The 19,743-nt window shown below is 45.8% G+C and overlaps 1 protein-coding gene across 1 annotated transcript in view; it reads left to right on the forward strand.

Moving 5' to 3' along the window:
• The first annotated feature begins 1,014 nt into the window (after window positions 1-1,014).
• The window catches only part of DAP (death associated protein), an 87,692-nt gene continuing 68,963 nt past the window's right edge, over window positions 1,015-19,743 (forward strand). Inside the window, exons 1-2 of the mRNA XM_075921471.2 lie at window positions 1,015-1,158; window positions 12,444-12,540. Of these exons, the coding sequence (XP_075777586.1) occupies window positions 1,104-1,158; window positions 12,444-12,540 (152 nt within the window). The 5' untranslated portion in view covers window positions 1,015-1,103. The remainder of the gene's footprint in view (window positions 1,159-12,443; window positions 12,541-19,743) is intronic.

The raw sequence follows: 19,743 nt of genomic DNA on the forward strand, positions 1-19,743 counted from the left end.
TTCGGTCTGACCCAGTATTGTGGTTCTTACATTCTTATCCTTGGGGGAGTTGATGGGAAGGCAGTCTGATATCTTGCCTACCAGCGGAGTGCCTGTAGTATGTCAGTCTAACTCCCATGATAGTTACAGCTAAGGCAGTGGAAAAATGCTTTCATCAACTTCATTAATGTCTCTCAAGGGGGTAGATTTACTATGATGGAAAAAATACTTCTGTCACGGTACTGTCTATGCTACAGCAGTGCCACTGGAGTAGCAGTGCTTGTAGCAGATACATAACCTAAAGGAATGTCTATATTTAACTGAAACATTTAAGTGTAGCCATACACTACAGTTGTAGGATGGGTTCTGGCCCATCCCTTGTAATTAATCCAGCCCCTAAGAGGCAGTAGCTAGGCTGGCAGAAAAAGTCACTTGGTGAGCTAGCACTGCCCAGTTAGGGTTAGATTGGCTTAACTACATTGCTTCAGGCACTGGAGTCATTTAACTAGAGCAACTGAACTGCTTAGTATAAGTCTTGGTCTTACTGTGCCAACGTCACATTACATTGAGCTGCTCAGGCACTAGATTATTAAGGTCAAACCTGTGGTAGCCCTGGTGGCAGGTCTGTGTGGCTGAAGCGTGGATGCCTGTGTGTGTGTGTGGGGGGGGGAACGTAAACTAGCGGGGGGAGAGGGGATTAATTTACAAGACCACCGTGTTGACACCATCTCTGGACCAAAATCTCCTTCTACGTCATCTGCAGCGGGAAAGCGCCCTGCGAGCCCCACGGCGCCCGACCGGGGGGGACTGTGGGGGGGGGGGCGATACGGGCAGGACAGCGGTACTGGGTGCAGCTCAGCGCGGGTTTTCCCAGCTGCTCCCAGCGCAGTGGAGCCCGGCAGGGATCTAGCCCCGAGCGGCTCCCCGGCGCCCGAGCCCCGCGGCAGCCTGGAGGGGGAGGGGGCGCGTGGGGCGGGTAAGCACGCGCCGCCGCGGGCCCCGCCCCTCGCTGCAAACGCCGCCGGCCACGTTGGCAGCGCGGAGCCGAGCGCGGGCCGGGCCGGGCGGGGCCTGGGGGAGGGGGGCGGGGCCTTGTGTTATCCGGACGTGGGGCGCCGAGCGCGATGTCTTCGCCCGACAAGGAGCGAGCCGAGACCCGGGCCGGGCACCCCCCTGCCGGTACAGCGCGCGTGGGCGGGGAGCGCCGGGGGGGGGCCGCTTCTGCTGCCTGCGCAGGTCGCTGCCCTGCGGCCAGAGCGCGTCCGGCGGCGGCGGCGGCGGGACTTTGTGAGGCGGCGGCGGCGGCGGCCACGTCCCCAGGCAGCGCTGGCACCTCGGTGTCCCGCCGGGCGCTGCCCCTCCCCCGGCAGCAAAGGCGCCGCGGGCCGCTTCGCGGAGCGCGCGGGGGGAGGGGCGGAGCGCGCGGGGAGCGGCCGCCTCGGGGCGGAGACGCTCAGGTCTCCGGATCGGCTCGTCCCGCGCAGCCGCGGCCCCCGGTCAAACCGTCAGCGGCGGCGTGTGCGCTCAGCGAGCCCCAGCTAGAAACCAGCCCCGCCTGCGCCAGCCCGGCGCCGCTCGCTTGCCTCCCTTCCCCAGCGAAGTTTCGAATCGGCAAGCGATGCCTGGCTCGGCCCGGGCTGCGCGGCTTTGCAGCTTAGCTACTGAGCATGGGTGAACTTTTCCTGGTGAGGGACATGTTTACCCTCGTGCAGGAACACCCATGGCAAGGGATAGAGGAGGCCCCAGAAGCAGCCTGCTATTAGCGTTAAGTTACCTGAAAGCTGGGAAACACGGGCTCTGTTTCTTCACTGCTTTTTTTTTTTTCATTTGCAGCTGTGTAAACTGAGTGAGAAACACTGCCAGGTTCTTAGTAGTACTTTTACCCATTTTTGCACAGCTGTACATGACAGCAGCCAATGTCTCCAGCCCCAATAAATGGCAGAGGCTAGAGGGGAGAGAGGGAAGGGGCTAGGTTAATACAAATAATATTTAAAAGCTTAATTGAAGCTGATGTTAAAAATGTGCGTAGTACACAGGTTGAGAAGAAGAGTCTGTGTATCTTGGTGTCATGTGGAGTATCTACAAATAAAAGTTATGCTCATTCAGTGCATAACTAGGGATGTTAAAACATGTTCATTTTGGTAAATGTAAATGCTGAACATTTCAGCCGTTACACACGCTTACACATGTGGGGGTGAAGAGAGGAAGTGGCTCCATGGGAACCTGTGTGTGCAGGGAGCTGGATTTTAAGCTGGCTCCCTATAAGCACTGACTCATACCTGCCCCCTCCTCTCTGTGTTGCTGTCCCTGATACAGGGGCAGCAGAGGATGGTGGGGGGAGGAAGAAGGCTGAGTGTAATTGTGATTAACTGATGAGCCCAGGCTTAAAAGATGGTTCTCTCCCGCCAGCACTGACTCTGTGGTAGGGATGTAAGTGACTAGTTGACAACCCAATAAGCATAAGATTATCAGATAATCAAGTAGTCACTCAACTAGTTGCTTCCCCCTCACCCCTGCTGCCTCTGTCAGAGAGAGGCAGCAAAGTTGGGGGCAGGAGCCAGTGCTGGGGGGAGCCGACTTAACAGCTGGTTCCCCCCCACGTCTCTGTGCGGGGGCCAGGGGAGGCAGAGGCATCCCTACTGCTTTGCCTCTCCCTTTGAAATGTACAAGAGCTGAGTACATTTCAAAGGAAGAGGTGCAGCGGGATAGCAAGTGCCCCCTCTTATTGACTAATTGAGTAGTCAATGAAAATTCCATTGACTAATCAATTAGTTGATTAATTAAAATTTAACATCCCTGCTCCACAGTGTGGGGAAAGTGGGGCAGAGCTGCAGTGTCCCAGAGCCTGCATGCTGCCCCCAAAGAGCTAAACCCGCTGCAGCTCTGCATTTTAAATGTAGTAGCAGTGGGGGTAGCTTTTGGGGCCAGCACAAGCTGGGACTAAGCAGTCCCCATTTGCGCTGGCCCTGGGAGCTAACCCTGCTGCAGCTCTGCGTTTTAAACGTAGTAAGAGCCTGCTGCATTTTAAACGTAGTAGGAGTCTGCTTAGTCCTGCTTCACACCACCCCTGGGGGCTAACCCCACTATGGCTCTGCAGTTTAAATGTAGTAGGGGTAATGAAACCCTCCCTTGCTGACTAATTAAGTAGTTGATAGAAATTCCATTGACTACTCGATTAGCTGAATAACCGTTATTTAACATCCCAGATACCGATGCGGCAGCGCAGAGTGGCAGGCTCCTTGGGAGCACGCTGTCTGCTAGTCCTACCCCTGTGGATTATCTAATAACCGTGTAATGGCTAATATTTCATGCTAGTACACAATTATTCAATTACTCGATATCTAATGTTGCTACTGTCAGTAAGGTTAGTGTATCTATATTTGAATCTGGTTGACACATCTAGTACTTGCTGTAAAGAGCATAGTTACTCATTTCTTTTAACCTCAGCAGGATACATGAAAAAATTGGGTGGTGAGTACAGTGTATCTTTGAAACTGCTAATAAATAAAAATACTGTTTTCATGTTTTAGTACATTTTTAAAATTCGAACTGCCCACTAGAATATGGACATGAAACAATAAAAGGAATTTAGTAAACAGGAAAGGTATATATCTAGTAACATTTTCATAAGTTTCCAAAGCTTTAGTTTTTCTCTCAATATTAACTGAAAGGCTGTCCTAAAACATACAAAGTGTGTTTTTTTTTCCTAATGTCAGTCTAATTTAACCTTGGGCCAGAATCATTACTGTATTGTTTATTTTAAATACATAGAATAAATAGTTAAGGGTACTAGAAAGGGAAAATATTGAATGTTAAGTGTTCGGGGCCAACAGTAAAGTTCCTTGGTTCACAGTGACTTCATTCAGATGTATAGGTGCTCAGTGAATACAAGATCAGGCCCAATTTAGAATATCAGTAATCTAAATGTAGTAGGAATATTAGTGTGTAGTCGTTAATCCTAATAGCTACATGCAGCCTTGTCCCCCTTGCTACGTTTGTCAGAGGACACAAGGGGGAGAAAGCAGGTGTCAGTGCCTGTGAGGAGCCAGCTTTTAAGCTGGCTATCTGCCCTCACACCTTGCCCAGCCTCCCACAGAGGCAGCAGTGCCGGGGTGGCAGGGAGAAGAAGGGGCGGGAGCCAGTGATTGTGGCGAGCCAGGTTTCAAGGCTGGCTCCCTGTGCATACTGGCTCCTCCCCCATCCACACTGCTGCCTCTGTATCAGGGACTGGGGGAGCAAGCGAGAGCCTGTGCTTGTGAGGAGCTGGCTTAAAAGTAGGCTTCTCGTGAGCACAAGCTCCCTTGCCTGCTGTTGAAAAATTCCATGGTTACACGTTTACAAAAACAGCCATTTGCTAATATCCCTAAAATGCTGTAAGCTGTGAGGAGTAATGTAGTTGGGATGACTGGGGAGTCTCTGGCAGTTATCAAGAAGAAGAATCAAAATGTGTGAGCATTATAGTCTCGAACTTCAATAAGTGGCCTACAGCTATATAACAAGCCCATCCACTGAGTAATGGTGAACAAAACTAGAATCTGTACTGGTTTGAGAGATCCAATAAATGTCCCCCTCTCTTCCCGAGGGCTTTGCCTAAACAAGTGGTTCCCAACCTGTGGTCTGTGATGATACTATAGGGGGTCGGTGGAAAGTTTAAAATAAAAATTAAAATAAATGTATGGAGCCTCTCACAGCCAGCGCATCCTTCAATCCATATTGCTTCCTGTGGCTTGGGAAGCAGTGCTGGTTGAAGGACTTACTGGCTGCTGGTGTGGAGACTCTTAGCTCCCAGCCATGGGAGCTGAGAGGCTCCATGCTGCCAGCCAAAAATCCTTCAGATTGCGGGACTTGCCAGCAGCCAGAAAGTCCCTCAGCCCTCATGGCTAGCTTGGACCAGTCCATAAGGGAAATCCACTTCCTGGATGCTACAGTAAAGCTAAATAATAGACAACTTTCAACCACCCTATATCGGAAACCCACTTAGGGTATGTCTACACTACAAAGTTAGTTCGAACTAACGGACGTTAGTTCGAACTAACTTTAATAGGTGCTACACTAGCGCTCCGCTAGTTCGAATTTGAATCGAACTAGCGGAGCGCTTAGTTCGAACTAGGTAAACCTCATTTTACGAGGACTAACGCCTAGTTCGAACTAGCTAGTTCGAACTAAGGGCTGTGTAGCCCTTTAGTTCGAACTAGTGGGAGGCTAGCCCTCCCCAGGTTTCCCTGGTGGCCACTCTGGCCAACACCAGGGAAACTCTATGCCCCCCTCCCGGCCCCGGACCCCTTAAAGGGGCACGGGCTGGCTACGGTGCCCGTGCCAGGTGCAAGCCTGCCAGCACCCAGCTAGCAGACCCTGCATCTGGCACGGCACAGAGCCACCCACCCGATGCCCCCCAGCCCACCCCCTCTTGCCGGGACCAGGCTGGCGGCTCCCGGGAGCTTGCCCTGGACCGCAAGAGGCGGGCACCTTCCTGGGCTAGTGCGGACATCGTGGACCTCGTCCACGATCTCCGCACTAGGCACAGGAAAGTGGCTGTCTAGGGCAGGAGAGCTGCCAGCCTGGCCACCCAGGACCAGGTGTGCATGAAAATCAAGGGGGTCCACTGAGACCCCCGACACTGAGCCCTGAGCTTACAATGGCCGTACTGGGTCAGACCAAAGGTCCATCTAGCCCAGTAGCCTGTCTGCCAACAGCGGCCAACCCTAGGGACCCTGGAGGGGATGGACCGAAGATAATGACCAAGCCATTTGTCTCGTGCCATCCCTCTCCAGCCTTCCACAAACTTTGGGCAGGGACACCACTCCTACCCTCTGGCTAATAGGACTCCATGGACCCAACCTCCATCACTTTATCTCACTTCCCTTTAAACTCTGTTCTAGTTGTAGCCTTCACAGCCTCCTGCAGCAAGGAGTTCCACAGGTTAACTATTTGCTTTGTCAAGAACAACAACTTTCTCTTACTAGTTTCAAGCCTGCTACCCATTCCTTTCCTTTGGTGTCCTCTAGTCCTTCTTTATGGGAACTCAGGAAGAACTTTTCTGAATGCACCCTCTCCACCCAACCCCTGCTTTTAGAGACCTCTATCCTGTCCCCACTCCGTCTCCTCTTTTCTAAGCTGAACAGTCCCAGTCTCTGTAGCCTTTCTTCATCTGGGACCTGTTCCCAACCCCTGATCATGTTAGTTGCCCTCCCCTCTCCCAGCCTTTCTCTTCCCCTCTCCCACCTCCTTTTCCCAGTGTCCCCCAGTTTTTTTCAATAAAGACAGAGTCAATGTTGGAAGAAACGTTATCTTTATTTTGTACATCAATAAGAAGAGGGGCTAGGGAAGGGTAAGTGGAAGGAGGTGAGGGAGGAATGGGGTACGAGCCCCCGATGGGGAGGACTGGGCTGGCTCTGCGGGCTTCTGGGGGTGGAAGCTCTCCTGCAGCCCCCCAATTACTCCCTCTCCCCAGATGGCAGCCTGCGGCAAGTGCAGCCGGGCTGATGGCCGATGGTGTGATGTGCCCAGTGTGGGCACTCAGGGCACTCCAAGCCAGAACTTCTTTGGAAGCGGGGCACCCCTTAGAACTGTGTGTCCGGGGTGGGGGTCGGGACCCTTTAAGCGCAGCCCTCGGCTAGCCTGAGACAGCATCTCCATGCTCTAAGTCCTCCTTTTATGCCCTGCCGGCACTGCTTCCGGCCATCCTTAAGCCCTGTTCAGAGTCCACTCAATGTGGACTTACTAGTTCGAACTAGCAAAACGCTAGTTCGAACTAGTTTTTAGTTCTAGACGCGTTAGTTCGAACTAGCTTAGTTCGAATTAACTAATTCGAACTAAGTTAGTTCGAACTAGCGCTGTAGTGTAGACGTACCCTTACTGCTACACTTACCTTCATGCTTCCAGCTACCATCCCGGACACATTTTTCAGTCAATTGTATACAGCCAAGCCCTGTGATACAATTGGATTTGCTCTGACCCCACAGACAGAGACAATCACTTACAGGATCTTTACAGAGCATTCATAAAACTGAAATACCCACCTGGGGAAGTGAAAAAACAAATTGACAGAGCCAAAAAAGTACCCAGACGTGAACTACTTCAAGACAGACCCAAAAGAGAAAATAACAGAACTCCTCTTGTTGTTACTTACAGTCCACAACTCAGACCCCTCCAACGCATTATACACCATCTACAACCCATCTTGGAAAATGATCCCTCACTCTCAGAGGCCTTAGGAGAAAAACCTATTCTTGCTTACAGACAACCCCCTAACCTGAAATGTATTCTTTCTGGTAACCATGACACACAACCACATCATAAGCCTCCAGGAAGCTGGCCCTGCAACCAAAAAAGATGCCAACTCTGCCCACATGTCTACACTGATGAATTCATCACTGGAGCAAACAACATGAGCCACAAAATCAAAGCGTCATTTGACTGCTTGTCTAGTAATTTGATCTACGCTATCAAATGCCAACAGTCACCCTCTACTATATATGATGGTCAAACTGGACATTCTCTGCAGGAAAGAATCAGTGGACACAAATTGGATATACATAAGGGCTACGTCTAGACTGGAATGATTTTCCGGAAATGCTTTTAACTGAAAAGTTTTCCGTTAAAAGCATTTTCGGAAAAAAAGTCTAGATTGGCACGGACGCTTTTCTGCAAAAGCACTTTTTGCGGGAAAGCGTCCATGCCAATCTAGTCGCGCTTTTCCGCAAAAAAGCCCCGATCGCCATTTTCGCGATCGGGGCTTTTTTGCGGAAAACAAAGCTGAGCTGTCTACACTGGCCCTTTTGCGCAAAAGTAATTTTGCCCGAACGGGAGCAGCATAGTATTTCCGCAAGAACACTGACAATCTTACATGAGATCGTCAGTGCTTTTGCGGAAATTCAAGTGGCCAGTGTAGACAGCTGGCAAGTTTTTCCGGAAAAGTGGCTGATTTTCTGGAAAAACTGGCCAGTCTAGACACAGCCATAGGAAATACTCATAAGCCAGTGGGAGAACATTTCTGCTTACCTAACCATAATCTAACAGATCTTCAGGTGGCGGTCTTCTCAAAGGCCAGCTCCTCAAACCAAATCCACAGGGAAAGCTTGGAATTACAATACATATACAATTTCAATTCACATGCTAATGGGCTCAATCGAGATACTGGATGGTGGAGTCTTTATCATTGAAGGTGCTAACAGCTTTCTGAATGGTATCCTTCCTACCTTAGCAATCTGTCTACTGACTTTGATTTTTATCTGCTCAGGTTTAGCATCCTTTCTCCAGATACTTTAAGAAAAAAGAAGGGGGAAGGGTGGTGGGAGACAGAGCATCTTTCTCTCCCCCACCCCCTTTTCCTATTTATTTCGAGTTCTCATTTCCCCTACTCATAACTCCGGTCATCTGAAGAAGTGGGTTGTGCCCACGAAAGCTCATAATACCATCTACATGTTTTGTTAGTCTATAAAGTGCTCCTAGACCATTTGTTGTTTTATTAGTTTCTCAGGTATTCTTGCTAGCAGCTATATTTACTTTTGTTCTCCTGAACTGTAGTTTAGACAAGAAATAACATACAAAGCAATAAGCTTTGATAATACTTGTTTTATGTCAAAAATATGCTGTCATGCTTCCTGTTCTGTGGTTCCTCAAAATTTAACTACCGTCCTGTTTTTATTGTACCTTTTTTCTATTTGTATAAATTCCTACCTTTAAAACCATTCGAGGAAGTATTAACGGGGCTAATAGTCTTTATAAACAAAGTAAAATGGAGATGTCAATGCTGGATGGTGTTTCATAGACCCTGATGCTATTTACTAATGCAAGCAAATAGTCTTTAATAGTTTGCATCATGAAAGATTAGCAGGAGTTTCTCTTGTAATTTTTTTCATTCCCTAATAAAAACTTCTTTATATCTGATAAAGAGCATTCACTATTTTAGTATTTTATATATTTTGTGCTTTTTAAAGGTAAGCTAAGAATTCTTAATACAGATTTTGAGAAATAGTAAATGTTAGATTATTAAATACATTGCCAATCGTGCTTGCTTTAGTTTTGCCTTGTAAGTGTCTCTTAAATTGTTCTCCATTGTTAAATTAGGGTATTTTTAAACATTTTGATTTGTCTTAATATTTTTTTAAATGGTTAATATCAACCAAATACATTCTTTAAACAAACTGATTTGTGTGAGGATAAAAACTAAAATTTTTGTATTACCCTCCCAAACATGTGCTTTGTAAGAACAGCATATGAATATATCTTTCTCGCAATTCTAATTTATGGAAAATTCTGTGCACCGATAGGCATTTTGGTTTATTTCCAGTATTACTTGCAACGATACAAACTTCGTAATCTCTTTGTCCTCAGAATAAGAGCATCATAGATATTGGCATTGGAAGCTTTTCATAATGTTGCCAATCTCTTAGGGTGATTGTCATTATATTTATTCACAATGAGTAGTCCTGTGACACCTTAGAGACTAACAAAAAAAAAATATATATAGCATCATGAGCAGGGCTCGCCGAACTGCGGCAAGCCCCGCTCGCCAGCCTCGCTGTCCGGTGATCTGTGCGTGCTCAGTTTGTTCTGCGCATGCACAAATCGCCCGAACCCAGCTCTTCTGGGTTGTAATCTACTCGCCACAGGCGAGTAGATTGCATTATTTGTCGAGCCCTGATCATAAGCATTCATGGGCAAAACCCACTTCAAATGAGCTGGAGTGGAAAAAACGGGAACCTAGAATTCATATCAGAAAAAGAAGAGGAGGGGGAGAAAAGGAAAAAAATCTGTTAATTGTAGTGTGATGCTAATAAGGCTGATTGAGTGGGCTTTATTCAGATCGTGGGCATCTCTGAAATGTTCAAACAAACTCTTTCATAGAAGCTGTATCAACTTGAAACACAACCAAAAAGTCTGAGGTGAATCTTTTTGCTAGCATGGAGTTTTGTGTTCTGTCTCTTAAATAGTTCTGTTGTAGAATCATTGATTGTAACATAATTTGAACTTGTTTTCTTAAGAGGCACTGCCACCTGAAATGTTTTTTGTCTTATTGTAACCTAGTAGATTTTTACCAGTTATCAATATTACCACAGAATGTTAAAGCTAAAAATTTAAAGAAAAATCAATTTTACTTTTATTTTAGGCCCCAAATCAGGGAGCTACTCGAGTCGTCCTGATTACTAAAGCCCTGTGGGGACACAAAAATGTTTATCTGCATCCGATCCACATCCACCAGGCTGAGCTCATAATCTAATCTGTGATTTGGATTTTACATGCATCCGCACAATAAACCATCTGGACGGGAGGGTGCTGGGAGCACAGATGAACAACGAATGGGCAAGGTTGTGCAGGAAAGAGGCAGGCAGCTTGAAAGCAGGGACTGGGAGTAAGTGGTAGCAGGGACTAAAGATGTGAATGGTTACTGGTGGGGGCTGAAGCAGCCCCTGCCCATGACAGGGGGCTGCTCCCCCTGAACCCTCCCTTAATCAGTTAACTGGTTAAACATTATTAACAGGTTAAACAAAATTTAAAAGGATTTAACAACCTCCGCCAGGCACTGGAGGTAAGTGGCAGCAGGGACCTGAGGCCAGGGCTCACCAGGCAGTGGGGGAAGAAGGGCAGGCAGGAGCAGCACTTGGCATCTCCTGCAGGAAGATTTTAGGATGGAGCTTGTTGCATCCTTTCCCTGCTGGCTGTGCCCTGGCGCTAACTTCTCTCCCCCTGCCAGCCCGCCTGGTGGCTGGTTGGAATGGGCAGGGAGGGGCCCTTGCATGGGTATCCACTCCCCTGTCCACGTGTATCTGCAGATATGTAAGCTTCTATTGATTACCCAGGCAGAGCCTGGTTTCTGTTTTGCAGTTTTCTCTGGATGAACAGTGAACTGAGTTGCACTTTCAAGAGGTTTTTTTGGGTTTTTTTGGGACTAAAAGTAAATAATCAGAGAACTTGTCTTGGGTTTGAGGTTTGGTGATCAACACTGCCAAGAGATCAACAATTGTGAATCAATCCTGTTGTCCTCCCCCCCTTCCCCCCAAAAAATTATGATGTTTTAAAAAGATTATATTGTGATTTTTAGTTCAGTTTCCTGATTTCCTTGCTCCCATTGCCCATACCCAGAGTGCATTCATGTGACAATTAGTGTTGTCCTGTGTCTCGTACTAACATGAATTCTGTTAGACACAATTTTGGCTTAATTTCACTTAGAAATCACATCTCTCGTGATAAATTTGTAAGAGTTGGCCTGTCTGGCTAATGCTTGTATTTACAAATGCAAAAGTTACTGTCAAAGGTGAATTGACAGTGTCTTTACATTTGTATTGGTATTAGGGATATGAACAAGTAGTTAACTTGTCAACTACTGGTAAGCCTAAATTTATTGTTAATCTAGTCACATCTAAGTTAATCTAGTCACATCCCCTCTTGCTACCTCTCTTGGTGGTGGTGGTGGGGAAACAGGAGCCAGTGCTGGGGAGAACTGGGTTTTGAGCAGGTTTAAAAGACAGTTCCTCCCCCTGCACTGGCTTGGCGGTGACACCTCCACCTCGCGCCCCCTCCCCGCTTCCCACGAAGCAGCCTCTACCCCTGGCTCTCTAAGGGCAGAGGTTGCTTTGCGGCAGCAGCCCCTGTTCATGGAGATTTGGAGCTCCCCACAGACAGGGCTGTTTTAGGGCAGTCCCCTCCCACCCCCCCAGCAGCTTCTGTCTGCGGGGAGCTCAGACCTCCCGCGGAAGTGGGCTTCTGCCACCCTGCGCTACTGCCTCTACTAGCTACAGCTGGCCTTTTAGGAGAGCTGGTTTTTAAACTGGCTCCCCTCATAGACTGGCTACCTCCTGGCATCTTGCACTGCTGCCTCTGTGCAGCTATTTCTGTATCAGAGTGGCAGGGGCCTCCCTGGGAGTGGGGCTGGATTGCACTGGCAATCTCGGGGACTGTAGAATATTTGACTAACCACTAAGAATTCATGCAGTTAGTTGACTATTCTGTTACCCTCTATCTAACATCCCTAACTGGTAATGCTATTACATTTTTTTAAAAAAAAGGTTTGATTTTTGTATATGTTTAGTGTGGAATAGCGAAAGTGCAGCTTTCTAGCACTGTTGATGTAATCTGGAGCAGTATTAGTTTATATGAAATTAAGCTTTCATGTGTGCTGTTTTGCAAAAGACACTGCTTTTCTTGTTCAGTATGATAGTCCCAGACTTCCATAGCTGCCTCCTGTTGCTACAGGCTAGTAGAGACAGACATTGAAGCAAGGAGTTATGGAAATAATAAGAGGTGCTTTGAGTGGCCAGTTCATTGGGTGAGAGATGGCAATACAACGTGCTGAGTAGTGAGATGTAACCAGCTACTACTCAGATCCTGTACCTGCAGATAATCTCAAGCTTGTTTGGAGTTATACAGTTCTGATTCTTAAATTTTGTGGAAATGGGTCCTTATTTTTACTAGTTCACCTTCAGTTCAATTGATTTGAATCATTACTCTTATTTTCATTCTAGTGAAAGCTGGTGGGATGAGAATTGTGCAGAAACACCCCCACACTTCAGATGCCAAAGAAGAGAAAGATAAGGATGATGAAGAGTGGGAAAGCAGCAGGTAAGCAGTCTGAAGTCCATATATGGTTTTTATGCATATTTGTACAGCTAATTTCTGTTTCTTTAAACATTAGCTTGGGTTTGTTTATTTTAAGAGTCTGGGTAAAACATGTTTGTTTGAGTTGGGCCTTGATGCTATCTACAGTTGCTTGTAATCTGGCGTTGTTTGTATTCCAATTTAAAAATAGAAATGCAGGATCGTATTGGAAAAACAGCTATTTTCACCTTGCAGAACTGCCTGTAAATCATCCTGTGAGGTGAATGTGGCCCCTTTTTCTCTGATTCCCTTTCCTCTTCCAATTAAGGGTATGTTCACAATACCAAGTTTTGTCATAAAAATCACCTCCTGATGTTCACATTTGCGCTCTATCCACAGATCATGTCCACACTGGGGGCACCATCATAGATAATGTGAACAATGCACTTTGGGTATGTATCCCACAGTGCAGTGTTGTAGGAAGGCAGAGATGATCCTTGCCCCTCTTGGGATTCCCCCTCTGTTCTCTCATAACCATTCGCAGCAGCTGAAGAGGCTATCATTTATAGCTCTATGGGCTCTCTGTAGTGAGGAACGTCAAAATAGCGCAGCAGTGTGTACCCCTCCCCCTGCAACAGCAGTCTGCTAGTGAAGGGTAGAACAGGAGCATTCCAATGATTTGCCCTTTGTTACCCAAATGGAGCAGCTCACTGGATCTTTGAAAGGAGAGTGGCTCTTGCCTATAGAGCAGCAGAGATCAAATCTGAGCAGAGCCATCAGGGCAGGCATAGTGGGATGCTTGTGGAAACCAGTTCTGTCAGCAAAACAAACAGCAGAGTGTACGCTAGCTCTTTGTCAACAGTATATGGAGGGGAAAAGCAAAAAGTCTGTGTATGCCCTTGCTGTTTTGTCACCAAAAGGAATTTTGATGTCAAAACTTTGTAGTATAGACAGAGCCTAAATCTGAGACAAGGGCCTTCTAATTGATGGTTTGCCTAAGATGTGTTGGGAAATCTGCGAGCTATATGGCCAAATAAGTCTGGACACATGCCCTCTGCTTCTGAGTTACCCCTCAGATGACTTGGTCTTGTGGAGCTCAGGCTAAAGGGGCTATTTAACTGGAATGTAGACATATGGGCTCAGACTGAGCACTGGGACCCCCACAGAGTCCTAGAGCCTGGGTTTCAGCCTTATCTCTAACGTATGTGGCAATTAAACAACCTGGATCATTGGACACAGGCCAGCCCTGGGCTTCAATTAGACATACTGTCTGTGCCCCATAGAGTACCAAGCTATGCTTCTGCTGATTTCCTTCCATGTCTGGCCTAATCCACTCTGCCTTGCAGGTATATGAGTGGGAAGCAAGGGGTCAATTTAAAATAAAACAGACAATGTGTGTTTGGTTATTCTTAGGAGAAGAAACAGCATGGATTTGGAGTATGGTGACCAAGTGTCTGGTTTGGAATAGGGTGACCAATTTTCTGGAACACCCAGTTGAAAAAGAATGCTGGCAGCTATAGTCAGCGCTGCTGACCAGACCATTAACATTCTTGCTGCCAGTGCCCTAGGCCAGTGGTGCCAAGGCAGGCTGCCTGCCTGTCCTGGGGCACGGCACTGCACTCCAGAAGTGGCCAGCAGTTCCAACTCATAGGTGGAGGGCAGAAGTTACAGGGCTCCACATGCTGCCCCTGCCACACTTGGCACAGGCTCTGCACTTCAACCAGCCAGTGGGAGGTAGGGGCAGTGCTTGCAGGAGAGCAGTGTATTGCAGAGCCTCCCACCCCTCACCCCAGGGCAGGCAGGCAGCCTGCATTAATGCTGCTGACCTGGAGCCTCCTCCTATACCTTTAATCCCTCATTTCTACCTCCCCCCCTCCCCGCAGCACCTTCCCCCTTCCCCTGAAATGTTCATTTCTCCTTGCACCCCAATTACCTGCACCAGCCCTAAACCCCCTCTTGCACCTGAAGCCTGAACCCCCATTTAGAGGCCTCACCTTCCCACACCCCAAACTCTTGCCCCAGCCCAGTGACAGTGAGAGTAGTGGAAAGGGAGCCACTGAGGGAGATGGAATTGGGGGGAGAGGGAGACACACAGGGCTAGGGTGTTTGGTTCGGTTTTGTGAACTGGAAGTTGGCAAACTTAGTTTGGAGGGGAATTATGCCATACAATGCACCAGTCTTCTGATTCCTTTCCCCATCTAGTCATGGGCCAAAACCACAGAGCCTCGAATGTGAAAAACATCAAACCTATGGTCTTCTTTGAAGTGAGTGATGCTGTACTAATTCAAATTTCTTGCTTTTTAATTCACTGTACACCAAGCCACGGGTTTTGTTTTCCTTTCATCCATCCCAGAGCTGATGTGGCTTACAATACCAGCTGTTCATTACTGTCTTGAACTTTGGGGTGAGAGACAGCAAATATTTGAGGAGTTATGGGCTTCTGAATAACTTGATGTTTTTGGAGCTGGACTCACCTGCTATAAGACTTTCGTTGATTGTAGTGGGAGATTGTGGAAAACAATTGTGTATTTTCCCATATTTATTGGAGTCCTTGCCTCATTTTACTGAAAAATCAGCAAAACATTTTTTCATTATTGTATATTAAAAATATTTAAAGTAACTGCAGTAAAACTCCAGTGATCCGGCATCCAGTGGTCCGGCACTCCTGATAGTCCTGCACCAACTGGAACCCGGAAGTGCTCCAGACAGTTAGAGCTGCTCTGCCCCTGGCTTCCCCAGGTCAGCCGCTGCTGAAACTGACCAGCGGCTGACTTGGGGAAGCCGGGGCAGAGCAGCTGGGGTGCTGCCAGGTTGGTCCTGCAGTGCCGCCCTCTCCCACCCTGCGCAGTTCTCCACCGACCCCCCCACCCCCACCCCAGGCTCCTCATAACCCCACTTACGGTACTCCAGCATATCTGATAATCCAGCACCCCCTGGGTCCTAAAGATGCCAGATTATCGGAAGTTTACTGTAATGCACAAAACATTTAAGGAGGATTTATTTTATTTGGCATTCAAATTTGAACATTGTAATTGCCTTTTAGGCTTAAAATATGTAAAATAATCATTTATGATGCCAGCTATTTTTCCTTTATAACTGAACCCAATTTTACCCAAATTCCCTTTATGCTGATTGACAGCACTGCTTTCAGTATTTAGTAAAAGTGCCAAAAAAACAGAGCTACTTTTTTCTGTGCTGTAATAGCTAATACAGTCCTAAAAAAATGCAGTGTCTTCAGGAATAAAAACATGATAAGAACTTTTTCTTTCCACTTATCACTGTGACTTAAAATCAAGGAATTTGTGTGAAGAAAGAGTTTGAATTAGTAAATCTGAATGAAAGGTAGGGAAAAAAATGAATAGCCCACCTTTTACCAGATTAGTCATCTCTAAATTCTGTCTGGAGAAAACCAGGTTGTAGCAGGTTTGTCAGTGAAATTTTAGGAAAGCAGGGGAAAAAATAATTCTTTCCTCCCCTGTGTCAAATGTTTTTTGGCTTTGAAAGGCATACTATTCCTGTGAGGTATATAACCTGCTGTTCATTTGACTTTATTCTCTGTACCATGTCATCCTGAACCTGTTGCTGGATGGTCCTGCCTGTTTTAGATCCAAATGGAAAGTTTTTGCTATTCCATTTTGATAATGGTGACCTCTGAGCCTCTGTTTTGATCTAGCTGTCTGGCTGATTCCTTGCAATGAGGTTGCCTTTAGTGATTCTTTTCATTGCAAAACATTACTGTAAAAAGGTATAAATATAACTAGACTCGTCCTAACATTGTAAAGCAGGGCAAAGGGAATTTTTTGTGTGTGTTTACCAGAAGATAGAAAGCCTAGCAACCTGTAGAACGTCCATCTTAAGTACGGGGATAAAAAGTACCAGTCTCACAAGATCAGTTGTTTCAGCTCTCTGACCACATTAGCTATGGAAGTCTGTCTCCCTATTGTCTTTCTGTAAAGTAAGTTAATGACTCATCCTGTGATTGTGACCTCAAAGAAATGTTTAGGGAAAGGTAGTTTCAAGATTGTTTTGAAAATATGTATCAGTTTGAATTTCCTTTTAAATAGATTGAGCCCTACTGTGAAAATGCTAGCAGGAAGGTGATAGTTCAGTAGGAAGCACTGTGAATTACAATCTGGAGTAGCATGGCATTAATCTGAGGGGGTGGGTGCTATTGCTATTTGGCTTGTCTAGACAGGATGTGCTAGGGCTATAGCGACATGAGGGAAACCTGTGCATCTACAAGGAAAAGATGTATTGACTCCATCATAGTCTGGTGCTGGCATGCTGCTGGATAGGTACATGAGTTCAAGCAGCAGGACCTTTAGCTGCAGCTGGGTAACAAAGGCGAACAGGGCACTATGAAATTGTTGCTGCTTCCGCTGTAATTACATTATCTGTTTTATATCATTCTGCTGCACCTGAGAGTGACTCTGACTCTGCCCTCCATTCCAGCCAATCCCTGCTCTCCCGCTTAAACTTGTGAACTGCTGGTGCCCATGCCCATGTGTGTTCTGGGGAACAGGAGATAATGCCACTCAAGCCCCTTTTCCCCCAATCATCGGTGTGCCTTCCAGTCCCTGCTGGTTGTCATTTTCAATCTCCATATCTAGAAATTGAGGGGGATGGTTTGTTCTCAGTTTGCCCAATTGTATTTCTTCCATTCAACTTAAGTTATTCTTCAGTCATTAGATGAGTGACTTGATTACTTTCTGTTCACGTTTCATTGTCCTAGAAACTTATTATTGACACTGAAATTAATAATGTTTGCATGAGCACTAGAGTCAGGCACTGATGAGAGAATATGGAAAACTATTGTATTTTGTGCAAACATATGAATTATGTATATAGTGAAGACTTTAATTTTATAATCAGATTTGCCTTTCAAAATAGATCTGAATAACCGTAACTGATCATGAACAGAACAAAAGCCATTAAGGATTTTTAGAATTGCAAAATTAATTTATAGGTAACTTAGGGTTTTTTGCAAAGCTTGGAAAAGACTTAGTTAAACTTTTCCCTCTTTGTTTATTGTCTTGACCATGCTGTCACTACAAGCAATCCTCACGTATCTTATGATATGATCTCCCTTAGGGATGTTAAATTCAGATTAATCAAGTAATCGAGTCATCGATGGAATTTCCATTGACTTGATTAGTCGATAAGGGGGCTGCTCACTATCCCGCTGTGCCTCTACATTTGAAATATACAAGAGCCACCTGCGGCTCTTATACATTTTAAAGGGAGAGAGGCGCAGCAGTCGGGAGCCTGCATGAGCAGGGACTGCTTTTGTCCCCGCTCACACCATTTCCCCTGCTGCGCCCCTGCTTCCCCACAGAGACGGTGCTGGGGGGACTGATTTTTAAGCCTGCTCCACCCAGCATCAGCTCCTGCTCTCCCCACCCCCTTGATGCCTCTGATACCGAGATAGCAAGGGGCAGGGAGTGACTAGTCAGTAGTGGCTCAACTACTCAATAAGACTAGTCTTATTGGATAGTCAACTAGTTGCTTACATCCCTAATTTCCCTTTCCCTTACCTTAAGCTTCTCATTCTGGTAGTTGATGGGAGCACATTGGAGTTGATGGGAGCACATTCGGTAGTTGATTTAGTAGGTCTTCACTGGTCTTGATAAATCGCCCTGCCCCAGTGGATCAATCACTACAGCATTGCTCCATTGGTAGTGTAGACATACCCTGAGGCCTTCTGTACACTAAACAAAACATCGCCACTGCCACGATTGATCTTTTGGAGTTCGATTTTTAGCTAGGACAAAAGGGCTGGCAGCCTGGCTCTCAGGGAGGAGGCTTCACTGTGAACTTTGCAGTATAAAGCTTATTTATACTTATTTAAGCTTTATACCGAGGAGGCCACAGAGTGTAACCACTGAGAATTTCAGCAGTTATACGGTTACCTATTTAACCAACTTTTAATATCCCTAACAGAAACTACATGGGTAATTTTTTAAAACTACTTAGATGAAAAGGTTATTACAATAGCACTGGACTTCATAAACATGCATGCTTGATTGTGACAATGGGACTCACCTGCCAACACCTTGAACTTTAATGCAGTAAATGCTTTTGAAGGACAGATAATTTGAAATGATAGCAGGTCATTCAGTTTTACCTGAGAGTTTCATTAACTATTCTTGTAGGACCTCAAGAAGTGGAAGCAACAATGAGATTTAGTACTCAGAGTTCTTAGCAGTAACTGCTACGTGTTGTCCTTGAACCAAATAGAATAAACAGTGAAGACTTCTTGGATTAAATGCTTGGATATTTTATTCTTTCTCCTTGCTTTTATCTGTGGTAGAAAGTGGGCTATTGCAGTGATTTAATTACCAAGCATTAATGCTGGTAGTTTTTAGATATGCGTAGACAAACAGATTTGATAAAAATGTTCCCTCCAGTAGTATATCTAATAGTCTTTATTGCATAGAATATTTCTGAGGCTACAAAATCTTCACTGACTTGAGAGCAAACCTGCTTTGGAATTGTGAATCTAGTGTCATTTCTGATTTCTTCTTGTGCATTAGAAAGTATGAATTGTGCGGAATTAATTCCATTTAAGATCTGGGAATTGGCCATGATTCTATTGATCTTGCAAAATGAAACTACTTCAAAAGATGCTTTAAAATCTGTCAGGTAGTGAATTAAAAGCATAGGCATACAGTGAAGCATATGGCTGTCCATATGTCAGAAGTGTCTGCCTCTGCGCTTGCTCAGTTTTGGGGTGAGAGAGGAATTGCTTAAGGTACCCTGGCATCCTTCATTTGTCTGTCAATATAACTTACTAAATCTCAATACTTTAATTATAGTACATCTGTTGTCTCAGTTGAGAAGCAGCGTGGAAAGCAGGTGTCATTTTTCCTTCCAAGTGCAGACTGCTACTATTTACACTCATAAAGGTCAATTTTTTTTTCCTTTTCTCCCTTTTTCTCCCATTTTGATTCATCAGAACTTGTAGGAATTAAATGGAAGTAAAGTTGGCATCTTTTTTTTCCCTTTTGCTGCTAGTGATTGCCAAGTACCATTGCAGCGTATTTAGGCCTGGTCTGCACTAGGAAGTTAGACTGAACTAAGCCACATGAAGTTGATTTTTTTATCTCTACTGAAGAGGTTGTGCTAGTGAGGTATTAGAGTAAGTGCATGCATGCCAGTTTACTTTTAAAGTATTTTTTATCACATATTGACTAAAATACAGAACTTCTATAAATAGAGAGTAAAGAA

This window comes from Pelodiscus sinensis, chromosome 2 (genome assembly GCF_052426305.1).
Source record: "Pelodiscus sinensis isolate ZL-2025 chromosome 2, ASM5242630v1, whole genome shotgun sequence".
Classification (NCBI taxonomy): Eukaryota; Metazoa; Chordata; order Testudines; family Trionychidae; genus Pelodiscus; species Pelodiscus sinensis.